The sequence below is a fragment of the Procambarus clarkii genome, chromosome 1, assembly GCF_040958095.1.
Source record: "Procambarus clarkii isolate CNS0578487 chromosome 1, FALCON_Pclarkii_2.0, whole genome shotgun sequence".
NCBI lineage: Eukaryota > Metazoa > Arthropoda > Malacostraca > Decapoda > Cambaridae > Procambarus > Procambarus clarkii.
In genome coordinates, this window is record NC_091150.1 from 22,609,270 (window position 1) to 22,627,858 (window position 18,589).

Consider the following 18,589-nt stretch of genomic DNA (forward strand, 5'->3'; position numbering starts at 1 on the left):
GTAATTTTCCCAAAGACATAATTATGATTAAATGCTGGATGCGGCGATAGATAAAGGCTCGTTGACTTGATGCTCCACATCTTTTTTTTTCTTTTTTCTTTGTTTGAGATATATACAAGAGTTGTTACATTCTTGTACAGCCACTAGTACGCGTAGCGTTTCGGGCAAGTCCTTAATCCTACGGTCCCTGGAATACGATCCCCTGCCGCGAAGAATCGTTGTTGTTGTTGTTAAAGATTTAGGTATTCAGGACGAAGTGTCCATGTAGCACGGGCTATGGTGAGCCCGTAATTGAGTTTGGTTATACATAATAACCTTTTTCCTGTGATATTTAGGTCTAAGTTTAAAATGGAGGAGAGGACTTCTCGTTTTTCCCTGCTTATTTATCGCTTCTGTTTTAGTGCACTGGTTTTAATCTTGTTTTATTAACATTATCTTGGTGGCGGATGTAGATGCAGAATGCTCACTAATGAGTCCCATTCCTCAACAGCTTTTCTAATCATTGTAGTCGCGGTGGAATGTGCATCTAATGCAACTGCTGTCGTTGGGTTAATGTTGAGTTTGATGCGCCGGGCTTCAGTAGCTTCACATTCCAGTAAGTAGTGCAATAGTGGCGCCTCTGCTTCAGTTTCACAGATGTGACACTCTTTAACTATTGGGTTCATTACCTCCCAGCAGCACTTGTACCCAAGTCTGAGTCTGTGTATGGCTACTGCAATGTCTCTGGATATCTTTTTGCCAGGCTTGAAAGAGGAGTAACCAGTGGCTTAATTGTTCATACCATATCGCAGTGGATCTTCCTTCCGCTACTTTGGCTCTGTGGCGACTTTTGATAGTTGAGAATATTTTCTTCTTGATTTGCTCCTTTATCTGTGAGAAACTTGGTATTTGAACCTGTACAACAGGTAGAGCAATGGCAGTTTTTGCTAGTGAGTCTGCCTTTTCATTACCATCTATGCCAATGTGACTTGGTATCCAATTTAGGGTGATTGACAGCCCTCGATTATGGGCATCTTTTCCTATATGTTGAATTTCTGTGAGGAGTTGTATATTATATCTGTGTTGACTGGATAACAATGCCTGGAGCGAAGATTTAGTCTGTATGAATGATGACATCATATAAATTATTCTCAATTGTATAGTTTATGGCCTCCTTCAGGGCATATAATTCTGTTTGCAATATTGAGCACCCACTATTCATGCTCCAGTAAGCTTCATGGTTGGTAGTGTAAACTGCTGCCCCAACAGAACTTTTTTCTTGATCAACTGATCCGTCTGTGAAGATGTGAGTCGTTGTGGGTCTAGAGATAGTTTCCATTTGTTGCTCTATTACTTCCTTGAGCCTCTGCGGGTCACATGCTGATTTTTTAACTGGTAATCTTTCAATGATTATCTTTAGAGTCGATTCTTCCCATGGAGGAGGCTGTCGAAAGTGTTGATATGGTCTATCTTCCCCTTTGTTTTTAATGGTCCATTTCATGTCCATTTTCTCTAAAATCTTGACCACATTATCCATCCATGAGCTTGTTCTATACTGTAGGTTTTTCTGAAAGGATCTCTGTATGCTGTCTTTGATTGACAGCCTGGCGGAATCGTTTTTTCATCCAAGTACACATTTTACTGCTGCGTTAAACAGAGGCTACAGTTAAGGATTTGCGCCCAGTAAATCCTCCCCGGCCAGGATACGAACCCATGACATAGCTGACCCATGACCCATCACATCTCTCTGCTGACACCACATAGTTCAGCTTTTCGAGATGATCAAGGGCCATATGTAAGGGATAGTAGAGGACAATGATTTTTCTTATTTTATCCTCTGGCTTGAGTTCCTCACATTTTCTGTAATTTTTCAGAATCGTTACGGTTGACTCGTCTTTGGGGCCTCAGAATATATTCTCCTCTGACGTTTGGGTTTACTCCGATCTGGAGCTGAGGGAACTCTTTGTCAAGGTCCACTACAGTGGCGTAGGAAGACTTACCTTCGTTATGCTGGACCTTGAAGACTGGCAGTGCAGATTTAGTCTGAGGAGCTGGAGTGCTTGTTGGTAAATGGGTCGTCATGGAGTGGTTTACCTGTTTGCTTTAGTCACAGAATGCCAATCGCCATCACTTTCGGAACTTGTACTGAATAGAGATTTTCTTTTACGACTCTGAGCAACAACGCTGGTTATATCACAATTCATTTCGTATTCCATTCTATTAATCAAATGCTCACTGTAGAGTGATGTCTATAGAGTGAAGGTGATGCTCTGTGCTACAGGAGACAAAGTCAACGTGTGTTCGTCCTGTGGATCACTGTGGAAACTGTGGGGTGATTAATCTAATCGCCGAAGCTTCATTTATCTTTGAAATTCTATCCCCAGTAAACTGTAATATCAATAATATCAACATTATCTCAATAAAATGCTATGCGGGCTAGTGACTTTACAAGAATGTAATTTCAACTTCAACTCTATGTTCTCTGTTAATCCCCAATGTACCTTCTTGTATATATACATATATAAATAAATAATTTTTTGTTATTATATATAAGGGGTACCACATCTGGTGCAAGTGTATGGACCCATATCCTCAGAGAAGAAAATAATGAGTACTCAGAGAAGACCTTGTGGATCCTTACTGAACATATTACCATATTACATAAGAAAGATAACAAACTGTAGATAAAAAAAAAATCAGCCCTAAGTTCATCTAATATCCCCATCTCACAGGATAGTTAGTCATGTATGGAAGGGGGAGAGAACACGAATGCCAGGAGGCTAATAATAATAATAATCGGGAGATGTATTAGCCTGCTCCAGCAGACTCTGGGTACAGCAGAGACCAGTTGAGAGGCGGGACCCCAGCTCAGCCCCCACAAGCACAACTAGGTGAGTACTGCTCATAGATGGCGCCGGCCGCCAGCTGTTGAAATCAGCATCATGGCGTTCTGAGTTAAATAATATGCCTGCTAGATTACCTTACCGTCTAGAAGTTATATGCTGGGCTACAAAGTTAACCCTGCCAATTGCTGTGCTGAATGTATAGTATTTTCTGCTACAGGAGCCTGTTAATGAGTGGTCAGAATTAAAGCAGCTGGGCGTACTCTGGCACCACTGTGGCGGAGGTGGCGCCACTGCCACACTTGTCATGGACACCAAGCAGGCAGGTAAGGCGCTCTGAAGGTCGGCTTTCTTTATGGAATTTTTAAGGTATTTGCTCATGAATTGTATTTAAAGGTGTTTTCATGGACATGCAAGTTTTCTGAGATTAATATTTCCTAATGTTTCTGACATATATATCTTAATCTCGGGACATTTTGATAAGATATTAATGTAGGAGGGAGCTTTGCTCGGGTCTGCCAGGCGTGACTTCTTAATAGAAAACGTTTATTGAATATAACTTTTTAAGGAGTAACTCTCACAGCGCTGTAAGCGATTACAACCTGATCGATCAATTCCAAATTTCGTTGGAACAGGCCTTGTTAGTAGACTAATCTCACAGCCTGTGTTTTTTGTTTAATTCCATGAATGACTAATCTTCCTACGAAATATTAGATGAATTCATAGCTAGTTCTAGTAAATACTTGCATAGCATACACTTGCTCTATCTAGAAATCCAACATTCTGCTTGAAACTCATATTAGTATGTCTGTACTTTTCCCCTAAATAAACATCATCATTATCTTGACCTACACTGTGTAATTTGGCACTGTAAAATACCAAGACTGTTAACCTTTAAAGTACAACTGGAAAATATCATCAAGGCGATAGATGGGAGCCGGTCGGCCGAGTAGACAGCACGCGGGACTTGTGATCCTGTGGTCCTGGGTTCGATCCCAGGCGCCGGCGAGAAATAATGGGCAGAGTTTCTTTCATCCTATGTCCCTGTTACCTAGCAGTAAAATAGGTACCTGGGTGTTAGTCAGGTGTCACGGGCTGCTTCCTGGGGGTGGAGGCCTGGTCTAGGACCGGGCCGCGGGGACACTAAAAGCCCCGAAACCATCTCAAGAAGAAGGCAAATGTGGGGGACCTTCGTCAAGCCGCCGGCTTCCTGGCCCTCATGGAGGCCACTAGTGTTAGTGGCTCTCAGGTAAACTCACTTGAGGTAAAATTTCTCACAGATTAGGGCAGTAGTACGCCGCTGGGTGTACACCTGAATGGTTAAAGTATTTATAAAATAAATAAATAAATAAATGTTAATCAGGTAAGTACATACATACAAGAGGTTTTACAATTTTTTTTTTTTTTTTTTTTTTTGAGATATATACAAGAGTTGTTACATTCTTGTAGAGCCACTAGTACGCGTAGCGTTTCGGGCAAGTCCTTAATCCTATGGTCCCTGGAATACGATCCCCGCCGCGAAGAATCGTTGTTACAACCAAGTACACATTTTACTGTTGCGTTAAACAGAGGCTACAGTTAAGGAATTGCGCCCAGTAAATCCTCCCCGGCCAGGATACGAACCCATGACATAGCGCTCGCGGAACGCCAGGCGAGTGTCTTACCACTACACCACGGAGACTGCTAAAACTCATATTGTTTCTGCTTGAAACTCATATTAGTATGTCTGTACATTTCCCCTAAATAAACATCATCATTATATTGACCTACACTGTGTAATTTGGCACTGTAAAATACCACAAATCTCTGTTAACCTTTAAAGTACAACTGGAAAATATCATCAAGGCAAATGTGGGGGACCTTCGTCAAGCCGCCGGCTTCCTGGCCCTCATCGAGGCCACTAGTGTTAGTGGCTCTCAGGTAAACTCACTTGAGGTAAAATTTCTCACAGATTAGGGCAGTAGTACGCCGCTGGGTGTACACCTGAATGGTTAAAGTATTTATAAAATAAATAAATTAATAAATGTTAATCAGGTAAGGTACATACATACAAGAGGTTTTACAAAAATTGATGGATTTATAGATAGAGCTAGTACATACAATGCCTAAAGCCACTATTACGCAAAGCGTTTCGGGCAGGAAAAACATTAAAGACTAAAACTTAATACTAATTGAGAGTAAAGTATAAAATGTGTTGAGAACAATTAAAAATAAAAATAAAAATATTAAAAAGGGGGAACATGGCAGAAAAAGCAGCACAAATACAATTAGGTCGACAAACAGCGTTGTTTGAATAAAACAGACATGGGTTGACAATATAGGGTTCAGGTAGGTTACAGGGAATATATCTGACTTGTGACGGAGGAAGTAGCAAGACTGACCTAACATCAGGTAATGTTGATGTATTCCTCGCGTGGTGTTTACAGCGCTGGTGCTGCCCTCTACCTTAAGGTTACCTTGAGGTGATTCTGGGGCTTAGCGACCCCGCGGCCCGGTCGTCGACCAGGCCTCCTCGTTGCTGGACTGGTCAACCAGGCTGTTGGACGCGGCTGCTCACAGCCTGACGTACGAGTCACAGCCTGGTTAATCAGGTAGCATGATCAACAGGTAGGCAACTCTATCTCTCTAGCAGGCGTGTGTGCCACCCCGTCCCCCCTAAGGTTCCCCAACGTCTAGAAACTCTCGTACTAAAGTGCCTTTATCCTAACCTACCAAGAGGACCCAAAACAAAAAACGGGACAGTATGTTAATTTCGCGAACCACTAGTACGACGATTTTTAGCCTTAGGAGGTAGTATACGTCAAAATACGACGTTCTATTAGGACAGGTTGCATAGTGCACTTTACAATTTACAAAGTATAGACTACACACGAGGATGTGTGTGTGTAGGGAGTCTTATGTTTAGCAGGAGGTAAATAAAGATGCAGTCTGGTGACTGGAGTCTGTTATTGATCTGATTGGTGATTTGTGTTGAGTTATATGAGTGTGATGTAACCATGCGCGGTAGAGTCCCAGGTACAGATACCGTAGGTGAGGTACGGAGAGATGAGGGAATACCGTAGGTGAGGTACGGAGAGATGAGGGAATACCGTAGGTGAGGTACGGAGAGATGAGGGAATACCGTAGGTGAGGTACGGAGAGATGAGGGAATACCGTAGGTGAGGTACGGTGAGATGAGGGAATACCGTAGGTGAGGTACGGAGAGATGAGAGAATACCGTAGGTGAGGTACGGAGAGATGAGGGAATACCGTAGGTGAGATACGGAGAGATGAGGGAATACCGTAGGTGAGGTACGGAGAGATGAGGGAATACCGTAGGTGAGGTACGGAGAGATGAGGGAATACCGTAGGTGAGGTACGGAGAGATGAGGGAATACCGTAGGTGAGGTACGGAGAGATGAGGGAATACCGTAGGTGAGGTACGGAGAGATGAGGGAATACCGTAGGTGAGATACGGAGAGATGAGGGAATACCGTAGGTGAGGTACGGAGAGATGAGGGAATACCGTAGGTGAGATACGGAGAGATGAGGGAATACCGTAGGTGAGATACGGAGAGATGAGGGAATACCGTAGGTGAGGTACGGAGAGATGAGGGAATACCGTAGGTGAGGTACGGAGAGATGAGGGAATACCGTAGGTGAGGTACGGAGAGATGAGGGAATACCGTAGGTGAGGTACGGAGAGGTGAGGGAATACCGTAGGTGAGGTACGGAGAGGTGAGGGAATACCGTAGGTGAGGTACGGAGAGATGAGGGAATACCGTAGGTGAGGTACGGAGAGGTGAGGGAATACCGTAGGTGAGGCACGGAGAGGTGAGGGAATAACGTAGCATTTTCAGGTAAGAGTGAGATACCAATGGTGCCCTTCTTGCTTAAGATTGTGATTCTGATGCGTTCTCAGTTCTGTTGCGGGTCTTAGAGGCTATACCTACTTTTTTTTCTTTACATAATTTTATTTTGGTTATTTTTATTAGAATAATGGATTTTCAATTTGTTGTTTACAATTAAATTAATAATTCATTGTGTCGGGGGACAGGCAGCCAGAGTGTTATCATACACGTTAGGCTTACTTCGAGGTCCACCCCCCCCCAAGGTGGAATTACTGACCCCGCCCAGGATCAGTAATTCGTATGATCAGCAACCCCGCAACAAGCTGACTAACTCCTGAGTACCTACTTACTGCTAGGTGAACAGGCGCAGTAGGTGAAAGTAAATATGCCTAACCATTTCTGTCCCGCCCGGGATTTCAGCCCGTTGTGTACGTCAAGGTAATTTTTCTTTATGATCTGCTCTCAATTTGGGCATTGTTTATTCCTAAAGCTGTTTGAATAGTAGATTTATTTCCAAATAATATGTAGCGTGACTTGTCATTGTTAAGTGTTCGTTAGTAGTCAGCCACACGTGACCTTCTGTTAGTTCAGTATTTATTGCCTCAAGATAACGTGGTTAGGCTTTGAGAAAAATTAAGTTTATGCCATCGACAAATACTACTGGCCGGTTCAGACGCCCTTTCTGAACATTGTTTGTTCAGATATTGTATTTTCTTGAAAGTTCAGCATGTTTTGACCCTTCAATAATCTTCACGTGGGGGAAAATAATAATATAAATGCTGGTGATCGATGCATTATACCTGGAAGAGACGGGAGGCTTCTTAAGTAAAGTGCAACCCTCTGGTACTAAGTCTGTGTACCATGATTTACTGGATCAAGGTGCGATTCAGAGAGGACCGGACCCTTACTGGTCAGAGATCCCGGACTTGATCACTACAAAAACTCCTGTTGCACCACTGGACGTCGTCGACGACGGAGGACCTCAGCTGCTGTTCAGCAGTGTCGCAGCATTACAGGATCTGTTCAACCCCCACCATCCTCGCTGCTCTTGAGGAGGCGCACATGATCCTCACCCCTCCACGTCACTACCTAGCAGCCACGATGGTGTTTGTTCAGAGAGTGAGCTCCCAACTCTCTGAAAAAGCTGCCACCGACGTCGTCACCAGCATTAACGAGCAGAACCCTTCCTTGACCGCTGTCACTGTTAAGTTCATTCCTATAAACGACAGCCACCTCTCCGCCATGAAGGTCACCTTCACATCGCCTGAGGAAGCTACCTTTGCTGCTACCAACGGCTTCCGGTGCTTTGGTATCGCCGGTACACCTCGACAGATCACCAAAGAACACTATTACAGGCTTCGACAGTGCTACAAGTGCTATAGCTACGAGTACTTCCCAAAGAATTGTATATCTCAGGATCAACGGTGCGGCAAGTGCGCCGAGAACCACCACTTCAAAGACTGCACCAACGACAGTCTTCACTGCCTTCTCTGTCAAGGTGAACATTCTGCCGTCTCCGCTGAGTGCCCCCGAAGACGTGAAGAAATACAGAAGATGTCCGATGCCAGGCAGACCAGCACCACTAGCCGTGCACCATCAAATTTCAACGCGCAAGCCGCCAACTTCCCTGAGCTTCTGCACAGCCTGCAAGCCAATGGGGGCCTGGCTCCCAGTCCGCTAACCAATCTTCGACTCAGCCGCAACTGCCACAACCTCTCTCTGGCCAATCAACAAGCCAGCCTTCACCACACCAGTTGCTGGCCCCCCAACATCGATCATAGTACTATCTTCGGACTCTTACGCCTGGCTGAAATAATGGCAGACACGAACTACAAAGAATTCGTGCGACATTTAAACATACTATACGCTGCCAATGGTCTACCAACATTTAATGTTCCTGAAGAACCCTTCACAACTACAGCTTCAGCCACTTTCACTGCTACAACTTCAGCTACTAATACTACTTCAACCTCTGATATCACCATCTCTCCAGTTGCACTGGCAGATCTGTCTACTGACGCCCATCCTCTGCAACATGCTACAGGTTTTGCTACAGATCCTGCAACATCTATGCACACTGTCACCCCAGACCAGCCATCTACTACTCCAGTTGTACCTGTGACTACACCAGCTTCACCGGCATCCACACCTGATGCTTCTGCAGACCTCCACCTGTCTTCTGATGAAGACTCTATTGCCTCTGTGGACGTTGAAGACTCGACGCCTCCCACTCGAGGGACATCGATACCCAACTCACCAGAGGCACTACACCTGTTTGGGCAACGTGCAAACTATGCTTATGGATCTCCAGAATTTAGAAGAGTTTCCAGCCACTACTTCAACAAGGTCTACGATGATCACTACCAAATAGACCCAAAACTCTGCTTGTTCCTGCACCTACCATCATTTCTGAGAGCGACAACTCCACCCTTCTACCACACCTCCTCCTTCCTGAACTTGATGAACTAAAGGAACTATTCGAACTGCACATGATGACTACACGAAGCAAAAAGAAGAAAGAAATTTGAAAAAAGTGAAGAAAGAAGAATGAAGAAAGAAGATTCAAGAAAAAAGACACCACCAGAATACAGAATGTCACCACCTGGAAGAAAGAAGCACTGCCACTGCCACCCTTCCTGACCCGACTCAACGCCTAGCCAGTTGTGGAGTTGCTCCAGCATCGACTCAAGACACGCAGCTTGGTCAAGCCCTGGCACTTTCTCTACAACTTCAGCACTTCCTCTCACCGACTTCTCTTCAGTTGTCCCAACTTCAAGGTTCTCCCTAATGGGTATCTTATCTTATACTTTATTGATTGATTGATAGGGATGTTGACCTTCACACATAAGAAATCTTAAAGGGCATATGAACCAATGAAAACATTATTTTCAGATCATAAATGTTTGGGACGTCGAGTCCTTGCCTTGTGTGTAAAATAACTGAGTTCTGCCTGGCATACAAAGATGCTCTTCATAGCTTCGTTTTTCTTTTACTAGACCCACCGGCCACTAGAACAGGTCCGGCATATTCTGACAGCTCTAATATATACATGGTACATCACATTTGCAACTCGAACTTGTAATTATCTGTTAGATTATGGACTTGCCCGAAACGCTATGCGTGTTAGTGTCTTTGCAAGAATGTAAAAACATTAATGTTATGTATTCCCACAAACCCAATGTACCTTCTTGTATATATATAAATAAATACAAAATAAATAACATGTTGAGCCTTAGCAGGAGGCGACAGCCCACCACAACATTGAGAGCCGTGAGCCCCTCTCAACACTGACGAATCAGTCTGATTATAACGAGGCTACTGGGACCTCAAGGCCAAGGAATTTATCATTATACAATAATATTATCTTGTTCTGGAGCTAAACTTAGAATTATCGTGCAGCTGCATCTTGCCAGCACCACCTACCAGTCTGGGTGTTGTCAACACCACCTACCAGTCTGGGTGTTGTCAACACCACCTACCAGTCTGGGTGTTGTCAACACCACCTACCAGTCTGGGTGTTGTCAACACCACCTACCAGTCTGGGTGTTGTCAACACCACCTACCAGTCTGGGTGTTGTCAACACCACCTACCAGTCTAGGTGTTGTCAACACCACCTACCAGTCTGGGTGTTGTCAACACCACCTACCAGTCTAGGTGTTGTCAACACCACCTGCCAGTCTGGGTGTTGTCAACACCACCTACCAGTCTAGGTGTTGTCAACACCACCTACCAGTCTGGGTGTTGTCAACACCACCTACCAGTCTGGGTGTTGTCAACACCACCTACCAGTCTGGGTGTTGTCAACACCACCTACCAGTCTGGGTGTTGTCAACACCACCAACCAATCTAGGTGTTGTCAACACCACCTACCAGTCTGGGTGTTGTCAACACCACCTACCAGTCTAGGTGTTGTCAACACCATCTACCAGTCTAGGTGTTGTCAACACCACCTACCAGTCTGGGTGGCGGCCATGTACAGTACTCTACCAGTCTGGGTGGCGCCAATGTATAGTACTCTACCAGTCTGGGTGGCGGCCATGTACAGTACTCTACCAGTCTGGGTGGCGGCCATGTACAGTACTCTACCAGTCTGGGTGGCGGCCATGTACAGTACTCTACCAGTCTGGGTGGCGCCAATGTACAGTACTCTACCAGTCTGGGTGGCGGCCATGTACAGTACTCTACCAGTCTGGGTGGCGGCCATGTACAGTATTCTACCAGTCTGGGTGGCGGCCATGTACAGTACTCTACCAGTCTGGGTGGCGGCCATGGACAGTACTCAACCAGTCTGGGTGGCGCCAATGTACAGTACTCTACCAGTCTGGGTGTTGTCAACACCACCTACCAGTCTGGGTGGCGGCCATGAACAGTACTCTACCAGGCTGGATGGCGCCAATGTACAGTACTCTACCAGTCTGGGTGGCGCCAATGTACAGTACTCTACCAGTCTGGGTGTTGTCAACACCACCTACCAGTCTGGGTGGCGGCCATGTACAGTACTCTACCAGTCTGGGTGGCGCCAATGTACAGTACTCTACCAGTCTGGGTGGCGGCCATGTACAGTACTCTACCAGTCTGGGTGGCGCCAATGTACAGTACTCTACCAGTCTGGGTGGCGGCCATGTACAGTACTCTACCAGTCTGGGTGGCGCCAATGTACAGTACTCTACCAGTCTGGGTGGCGGCCATGTACAGTATTCTACCAGTCTGGGTGGCGGCCATGTACAGTACTCTACCAGTCTGGGTGGCGGCCATGGACAGTACTCAACCAGTCTGGGTGGCGCCAATGTACAGTACTCTACCAGTCTGGGTGTTGTCAACACCACCTACCAGTCTGGGTGGCGGCCATGTACAGTACTCTACCAGTCTGGGTGGCGCCAATGTACAGTACTCTACCAGTCTGGGTGGCGGCCATGTACAGTACTCTACCAGTCTGGGTGGCGGCCATGTACAGTATTCTACCAGTCTGGGTGGCGGCCATGTACAGTACTCTACCAGTCTGGGTGGCGGCCATGGACAGTACTCAACCAGTCTGGGTGGCGCCAATGTACAGTACTCTACCAGTCTGGGTGTTGTCAACACCACCTACCAGTCTGGGTGGCGGCCATGTACAGTACTCTACCAGGCTGGGTGGCGCCAATGTACAGTACTCTACCAGTCTGGGTGGCGCCAATGTACAGTACTCTACCAGTCTGGGTGTTGTCAACACCACCTACCAGTCTGGGTGGCGGCCATGTACAGTACTCTACCAGTCTGGGTGGCGCCAATGTACAGTACTCTACCAGTCTGGGTGGCGGCCATGTACAGTACTCTACCAGTCTGGGTGGCGCCAATATACAGTACTCTACCAGTCTGGGTGGCGGCCATGTACAGTACTCTACCAGTCTGGGTGGCGCCAATGTACAGTACTCTACCAGTCTGGGTGGCGGCCATGTACAGTATTCTACCAGTCTGGGTGGCGGCCATGTACAGTACTCTACCAGTCTGGGTGGTGGCCATGGACAGTACTCAACCAGTCTGGGTGGCGCCAATGTACAGTACTCTACCAGTCTGGGTGTTGTCAACACCACCTACCAGTCTGGGTGGCGGCCATGTACAGTACTCTACCAGTCTGGGTGGCGCCAATGTACAGTACTCTACCAGTCTGGGTGGCGGCCATGTACAGTACTCTACCAGTCTGGGTGGCGGCCATGTACAGTATTCTACCAGTCTGGGTGGCGGCCATGTACAGTACTCTACCAGTCTGGGTGGCGGCCATGGACAGTACTCAACCAGTCTGGGTGGCGCCAATGTACAGTACTCTACCAGTCTGGGTGTTGTCAACACCACCTACCAGTCTGGGTGGCGGCCATGTACAGTACTCTACCAGTCTGGGTGGCGCCAATGTACAGTACTCTACCAGTCTGGGTGGCGGCCATATACAGTACTCTACCAGTCTGGGTGGCGGCCATGTACAGTACTCTACCAGTCTGGGTGGCGCCAATGTACAGTACTCTACCAGTCTGGGTGGCGGCCATGTACAGTACTCTACCAGTCTGGGTGGCGGCCATGTACAGTACTCTACCAGTCTGGGTGTTGTCAACACCACCTACCAGTCTGGGTGGCGGCCATGTACAGTACTCTACCAGTCTGGGTGGCGCCAATGTACATTACTCTACCAGTCTAGGTGTTGTCAACACCACCTACCAGTCTGGGTGGCGGCCATGTACAGTACTCTACCAGTCTGGGTGGCGGCCATGTACAGTACTCTACCAGTCTGGGTGTTGTCAACACCACCTACCAGTCTGGGTGGCGGCCATGTACAGTACTCTACCAGTCTGGGTGTTGTCAACACCACCTACCAGTCTGGGTGGCGGCCATGTACAGTACTCTACCAGTCTGGGTGGCGGCCATGTACAGTACTCTACCAGTCTGGGTGGCGCCAATGTACAGTACTCTACCAGTCTGGGTGGCGGCCATGTACAGTACTCTACCAGTCTGGGTGGCGGACATATACAATACTCTACCAGTCTGGGTGGCGGCCATGTACAGTACTCTACCAGTCTGGGTGGCGCCAATGTACAGTACTCTACCAGTCTGGGTGGCGGCCATGTACAGTACTCTACCAGTCTGGGTGGCAGCCATGTACAGTACTCTACCAGTCTGGGTGTTGTCAACACCACCTACCAGTCTGGGTGGCGGCCATGTACAGAACTCTACCAGTCTGGGTGGCGCCAATGTACAGTACTCTACCAGTCTGGGTGTTGTCAACACCATCTACCAGTCTGGGTGGCGGCCATGTACAGTACTCTACCAGTCTGGGTGGCGGCCATGTACAGTACTCTACCAGTCTGGGTGTTGTCAACACCACCTACCAGTCTGGGTGGCGGCCATGTACAGTACTCTACCAGTCTGGGTGTTGTCAACACCACCTACCAGTCTGGGTGGCGGCCATGTACAGTACTCTACCAGTCTGGGTGGCGGCCATATACAGTACTCTACCAGTCTGGGTGGCGGCCATGTACAGTACTCTACCAGTCTGGGTGGCGGCCATGTACAGTACTCTACCAGTCTGGGTGGCGCCAATGTACAGTACTCTACCAGTCTGGGTGGCGCCAATGTACAGTACTCTACCAGTCTGGGTGGTGGCCATGTACAGTACTCTACCAGTCTGGGTGGCGGCCATGTACAGTACTCTACCAGTCTGGGTGGCGGCCATGTACAGTACTCTACCAGTCTGGGTGGCGGCCATGTACAGTACTCTACCAGTCTGGGTGGCGCCAATGTACAGTACTCTACCAGTCTGGGTGGCGCCAATGTACAGTACTCTACCAGTCTGGGTGGTGGCCATGTACAGTACTCTACCAGTCTGGGTGGCGGCCATGTACAGTACTCTACCAGTCTGGGTGGCGGCCATGTACAGTACTCTACCAGTCTGGGTGGCGGCCATGTACAGTACTCTACCAGTCTGGGTGGCGCCAATGTACAGTACTCTACCAGTCTGGGTGGCGGCCATGTACAGTACTCTACCAGTCTGGGTGGCGCCAATGTACAGTACTCTACCAGTCTGGGTGGCGGCCATGTACAGTACTCTACCAGTCTGGGTGGCGCCAATGTACAGTACTCTACCAGTCTGGGTGTTGTCAACACCACCTACCAGTCTGGGTGGCGGCCATGTACAGTACTCTACCAGTCTGGGTGGCGCCAATGTACAGTACTCTACCAGTCTGGGTGTTGTCAACACCACCTACCAGTCTGGGTGGCGGCCATGTACAGTACTCTACCAGTCTGGGTGGCGGCCATGTACAGTACTCTACCAGTCTGGGTGGCGGCCATGTACAGTACTCTACCAGTCTGGGTGGCGCCAATGTACAGTACTCTACCAGTCTGGGTGGTGGCCATGTACAGTACTCTACCAGTCTGGGTGGCGGCCATGTACAGTACTCTACCAGTCTGGGTGGCGGCCATGTACAGTACTCTTGATGTCTGTGTTGACATGATTACTTCTGGTGTAACCAATAGTGAATAAAGACAAAATATGGAACAGCGGAGGAGGAGGAAAGTGAGGTGAAAGGGGGAAAGTTGGAACGACAGAAAATATGACGATGGGTAGACTTAGTAAGAGGGACAAATAGGGTAGAGAAATTTAAGTGTATTGAATATAGCAGTGTCCGTGGCGCAGTAGTAAGATACTCGCCCCACAATTTGCAAGAGATTTGGCCTGGGTTCGTATCCTGGCCGGGAAAGATTGACTAGGCGCCAATCCTTAACTGAACGCCTCTGTTCAATTAATACACCCAATTGTATGTATGATGATAGCATCAGCATAGCTTAAAATGTGACCGTTTGAATTATTAGATACAGACTTCAACAGAATATTCAATAAACCATTAAATGTACCAAGCCTGATGACACCTCCTTGTGGAGTGCCTAGCGCAAAGTCCCTAGTTACACTCCACTGTATTTTTATCATGTCAAAGGAATCCTGTTGGACAAATAACCTTTTATATAACGAAAAAGCCGCCCACCATCTTTTATGTAAAGATCAATCCCTGAATAGAAGTAAAGCCACTTCACCCGTGGGAGGACAGAACCACTTATGATGATTCACTGTTCACTGCCTCTAACATCGGCTGTGTTGACATACCAGCTTGTCTCTCTCATTTGGTAATTTTATATATATATATATATATATATATATATATATATATATATATATATATATATATATATATATATATATATATATATATATATATATATATATATATATATATATATATATATATATACTCTCTGACCAAACTAAGTTCCAAAGGGTAACGAAGGACACTACAGCCGAATATATATATATATATATATATATATATATTCGGCTGTAGTGTCCTTCGTTACCCTTTGGAACTTAGTTTGGTCAGAGAGTATATATGGGGATATGTCCTGGGGACCATTCAGGCTTGTTCGCATTTGTGTTCCTCACGTGTTGCCCCAAAGAATGAGGTGATTTGGTAAAATGCTATGCCCAAGATAACTATCCGAGTGCCGGCGGTGGGGTGGTTCAAATAGCCTCGGCTATCACCTCATTATGTCCGGTCGTGATGGTCAAGTGGATTAAGGCGTCTTGTACATACCAGATGCGTTGCTTCTGGGAGTATGGGTTCGAGTCACTTCTGGGGTGTGAGTTTTCAGTTGCATATGTCCTGGGGACCATTCAGGCTTGTTCGCATATATATATATATATATACATACTCTCTGACCAAACTAAGTTCCAAAGGGTAACGAAGGACACTACAGCCAAATTAAAAGCAAAGGTCAACAAACTGATCGAAACTGTGAACGCCAAGAAATCCGGACTCCACCTGCCAAAGATCATTGGGGAATATAAACCTGGATATGCGTATGGAAATGTCAAGACACACAAGCCTGGAAACCCACTTCAGCCAATCATTAGCCAGATACCCACACCCACGTACAGACTGGCGAAGCGACTCAACGGCCTGCTGACTCCTTATGTTCCTTGCGCCTTCAGCCTGAAGTCTCCAAAGGAATTTGTTGACTTACTGCGGGGCACACGGGCCACAGGGATAAGAGCCTCGTTGGACGTAGAATCGCTGTTTACCAACGTGCCTGTGGACGAGACAATCGGGATGATAGCCGACAGAGTGTATCGTGATCCAGCCTGTACTCCTCTTGACATACCAGAAAATATTCTGAGGAAACTACTCCAAGCTTGTACTAAAGAGGCACCCTTCTTGAGCCCGGATGGGCACATGTATAAGCAAGTAGATGGGGTCGCCATGGGTTCTCCCCTAGGTGTCCTGTTTGCAAACTTCTACATGGGTACCATCGAGCAAAAAGTCTTAGTCGACATGAACTTGAAACCGGCCATATACTGCAGGTATGTTGACGACATTTTTACACAGGTACCTGATGTCAGACATCTGCAGGAGCTGAAGGAGGCATTTGAGCAGAGTTCCGTGCTGCGTTTCACTTACGAGATGGAAAAGGATGGGAAGCTGCCCTTTCTAGATGTAACAGTCATGGAAAAGAGCGGAGGTTTCCACACTGCAGTCTACAACAAGGAAACGAACATAGGAATGTGCCTAAATGCCAACAGCGACTGCCCAGACAGGTACAAGAGGAGTGTTGTTAACGCATATGTCGACTGTGCTCTCAGCCACAGCTCAGAATGGAAGCAAGTCGACGAAGAACTCTGTAGGGTAAGGCAGGTCCTAGTCAACAACGGCTTCTCCAATGGTTTCGTCGAAGACATCATAAGAAGGAAAGTGAAACGCCATGCAACCTCTGAAGAGACAACTAACACAACACCTGTACACCCTATTAGACTATTTTACAGGAACTTCTTTTCCACAGCTCATAAAACGGAGGAAAGGGTCCTGAAAGATATTGTTAATAGAAACGTTATCCCTACAGACAAAAATCAGAGGATACAACTGACGATTTACTATAAAACCAGAAAAACGGCCAGCCTACTCATGAGAAACTCTCCAGACACAAAACAGAACGCTTTAAAAGAGACTAACGTCGTCTATGCCTTCAAATGCCCTCTTGGGGACTGTAAGCTCCAAAAAACCCAGTATATAGGCAAGACAACAACATCTCTCTCTAGGCGTTTAACGATGCATAAGCAACAGGGCTCCATTAAGGAACATATAATCTCTTCCCACAACCAAACCATCGCCAGAGAAATCCTAGTAAACAACACAGAAATCATCGATAGATACAGCGATAGCAGGCGGCTTGACGTTTGCGAGGCACTACACATCAGGAAGTCAACACCAGCAATCAACAGCCAATTAATGCACAACTATATTCTACCCACCTCAAGACTCCGCTCCAATATAGAAGCATCAAGAAATATGGACCAATAGGCTTTCTACAATCACTTCTATTCAATACCCATTGTTTCGTGTTCTGTCTTGTGTTGATGAAATTAATACCCTATTAATGCCACCTCTTGTTCTGCCTTGTGTTGATGAAATTAATACCCTATTAATGCCACCTCACCCCATCCACCTCACTCAAATGTAGATATAAACGAAATCGGAGATGCGTAAGTTCTATTCAGTTGTGTATTTGTAAACTAAAGTCTTTGAAAATGTAATAAGTTTTACGAAACGCGCTCGTGTCGCGTCAGACTAGAAATAAAAATGAATTTTGGAGAATTGATTTTTGATTTACCTCCAACAGTGAAAAGAAATGTACGAAAGATTGAGAAAATTCGTGTTAGAATTATTAATCTTACTTTTTCGGTCATATTTAATAATATATATATATATATATATATATATATATATATATATATATATATATATATATATATATATATATATATATATATATATATATATATATATTAGTATATTTTGGTAGCAGTCTTTCCTGTAGACATATATTATTAAATATGACCGAAAAAGTAAGATTAATAATTCTAACACGAATTTTCTCAATCTTTCGTACATTTCTTTTCACTGTTGGAGGTAATTCAAAAATCAATTCTCCAAAATTCATTTTTATTTCTAGTCTGACGCGACACGAGCACGTTTCGTAAAACTTATTACATTTTCAAAGACTTTAGTTTACAAATACACAACTGAATAGAACTTACATGTCTCCGATTTTGTTTATATCTACATTTGAGTGAGGTGGATGGGGTGAGGTGGCATTAATAGGGTATTAATTTCATCAACACAAGACAGAACAAGAGGTGGCATTAATAGGGTATTAATTTCATCAACACAAGACAGAACATGAAACAATGGGTATTGAAATGGAAGTGATTGTAGAAAGCCTATTGGTCCATATTTCTTGATGCTTCTATATTGGAGCAGAGTCTTGAGGTGGGTAGAATATAGTTGTGCATTAATTGGCTGTTGATTGCTGGTGTTGACTTCCTGATGTGTAGTGCCTCGCAAACGTCAAGCCACCTGCTATCG

General features: G+C 45.9%; 2 protein-coding genes across 6 annotated transcripts in view; one reads left to right on the top strand and one right to left on the bottom strand.

Annotated features, from left to right (window-relative positions):
• Positions 1–2,119, bottom strand: part of LOC123753897 (uncharacterized) — a 36,374-nt gene extending 34,255 nt beyond the window's left edge. Inside the window, exon 1 of the mRNA XM_069321639.1 lies at positions 1,980–2,119. The gene's annotated coding sequence lies outside the window, so the exon portion shown is untranslated. The remainder of the gene's footprint in view (positions 1–1,979) is intronic.
• LOC123753850 (uncharacterized) overlaps positions 1–18,589 on the top strand; it is a 490,864-nt gene that overhangs the window by 455,828 nt on the left and 16,447 nt on the right. The window contains exons 1-2 of one of the 5 annotated variants that reach the window (XM_045735819.2): positions 2,744–2,870; positions 3,043–3,148. The exons of 1 other annotated variant lie outside the window; for it this stretch is intronic. In XM_045735819.2, the coding sequence (XP_045591775.2) occupies positions 3,130–3,148 (19 nt within the window). In that variant the 5' untranslated portion in view covers positions 2,744–2,870; positions 3,043–3,129. Of the gene's footprint in view, positions 1–2,743; positions 2,871–3,042; positions 3,192–5,407; positions 5,430–18,589 lie in introns of those variants that run through there. 3 more of the 5 variants (XM_045735841.2, XM_045735833.2, XM_069321373.1) reach the window with 3 other exon arrangements.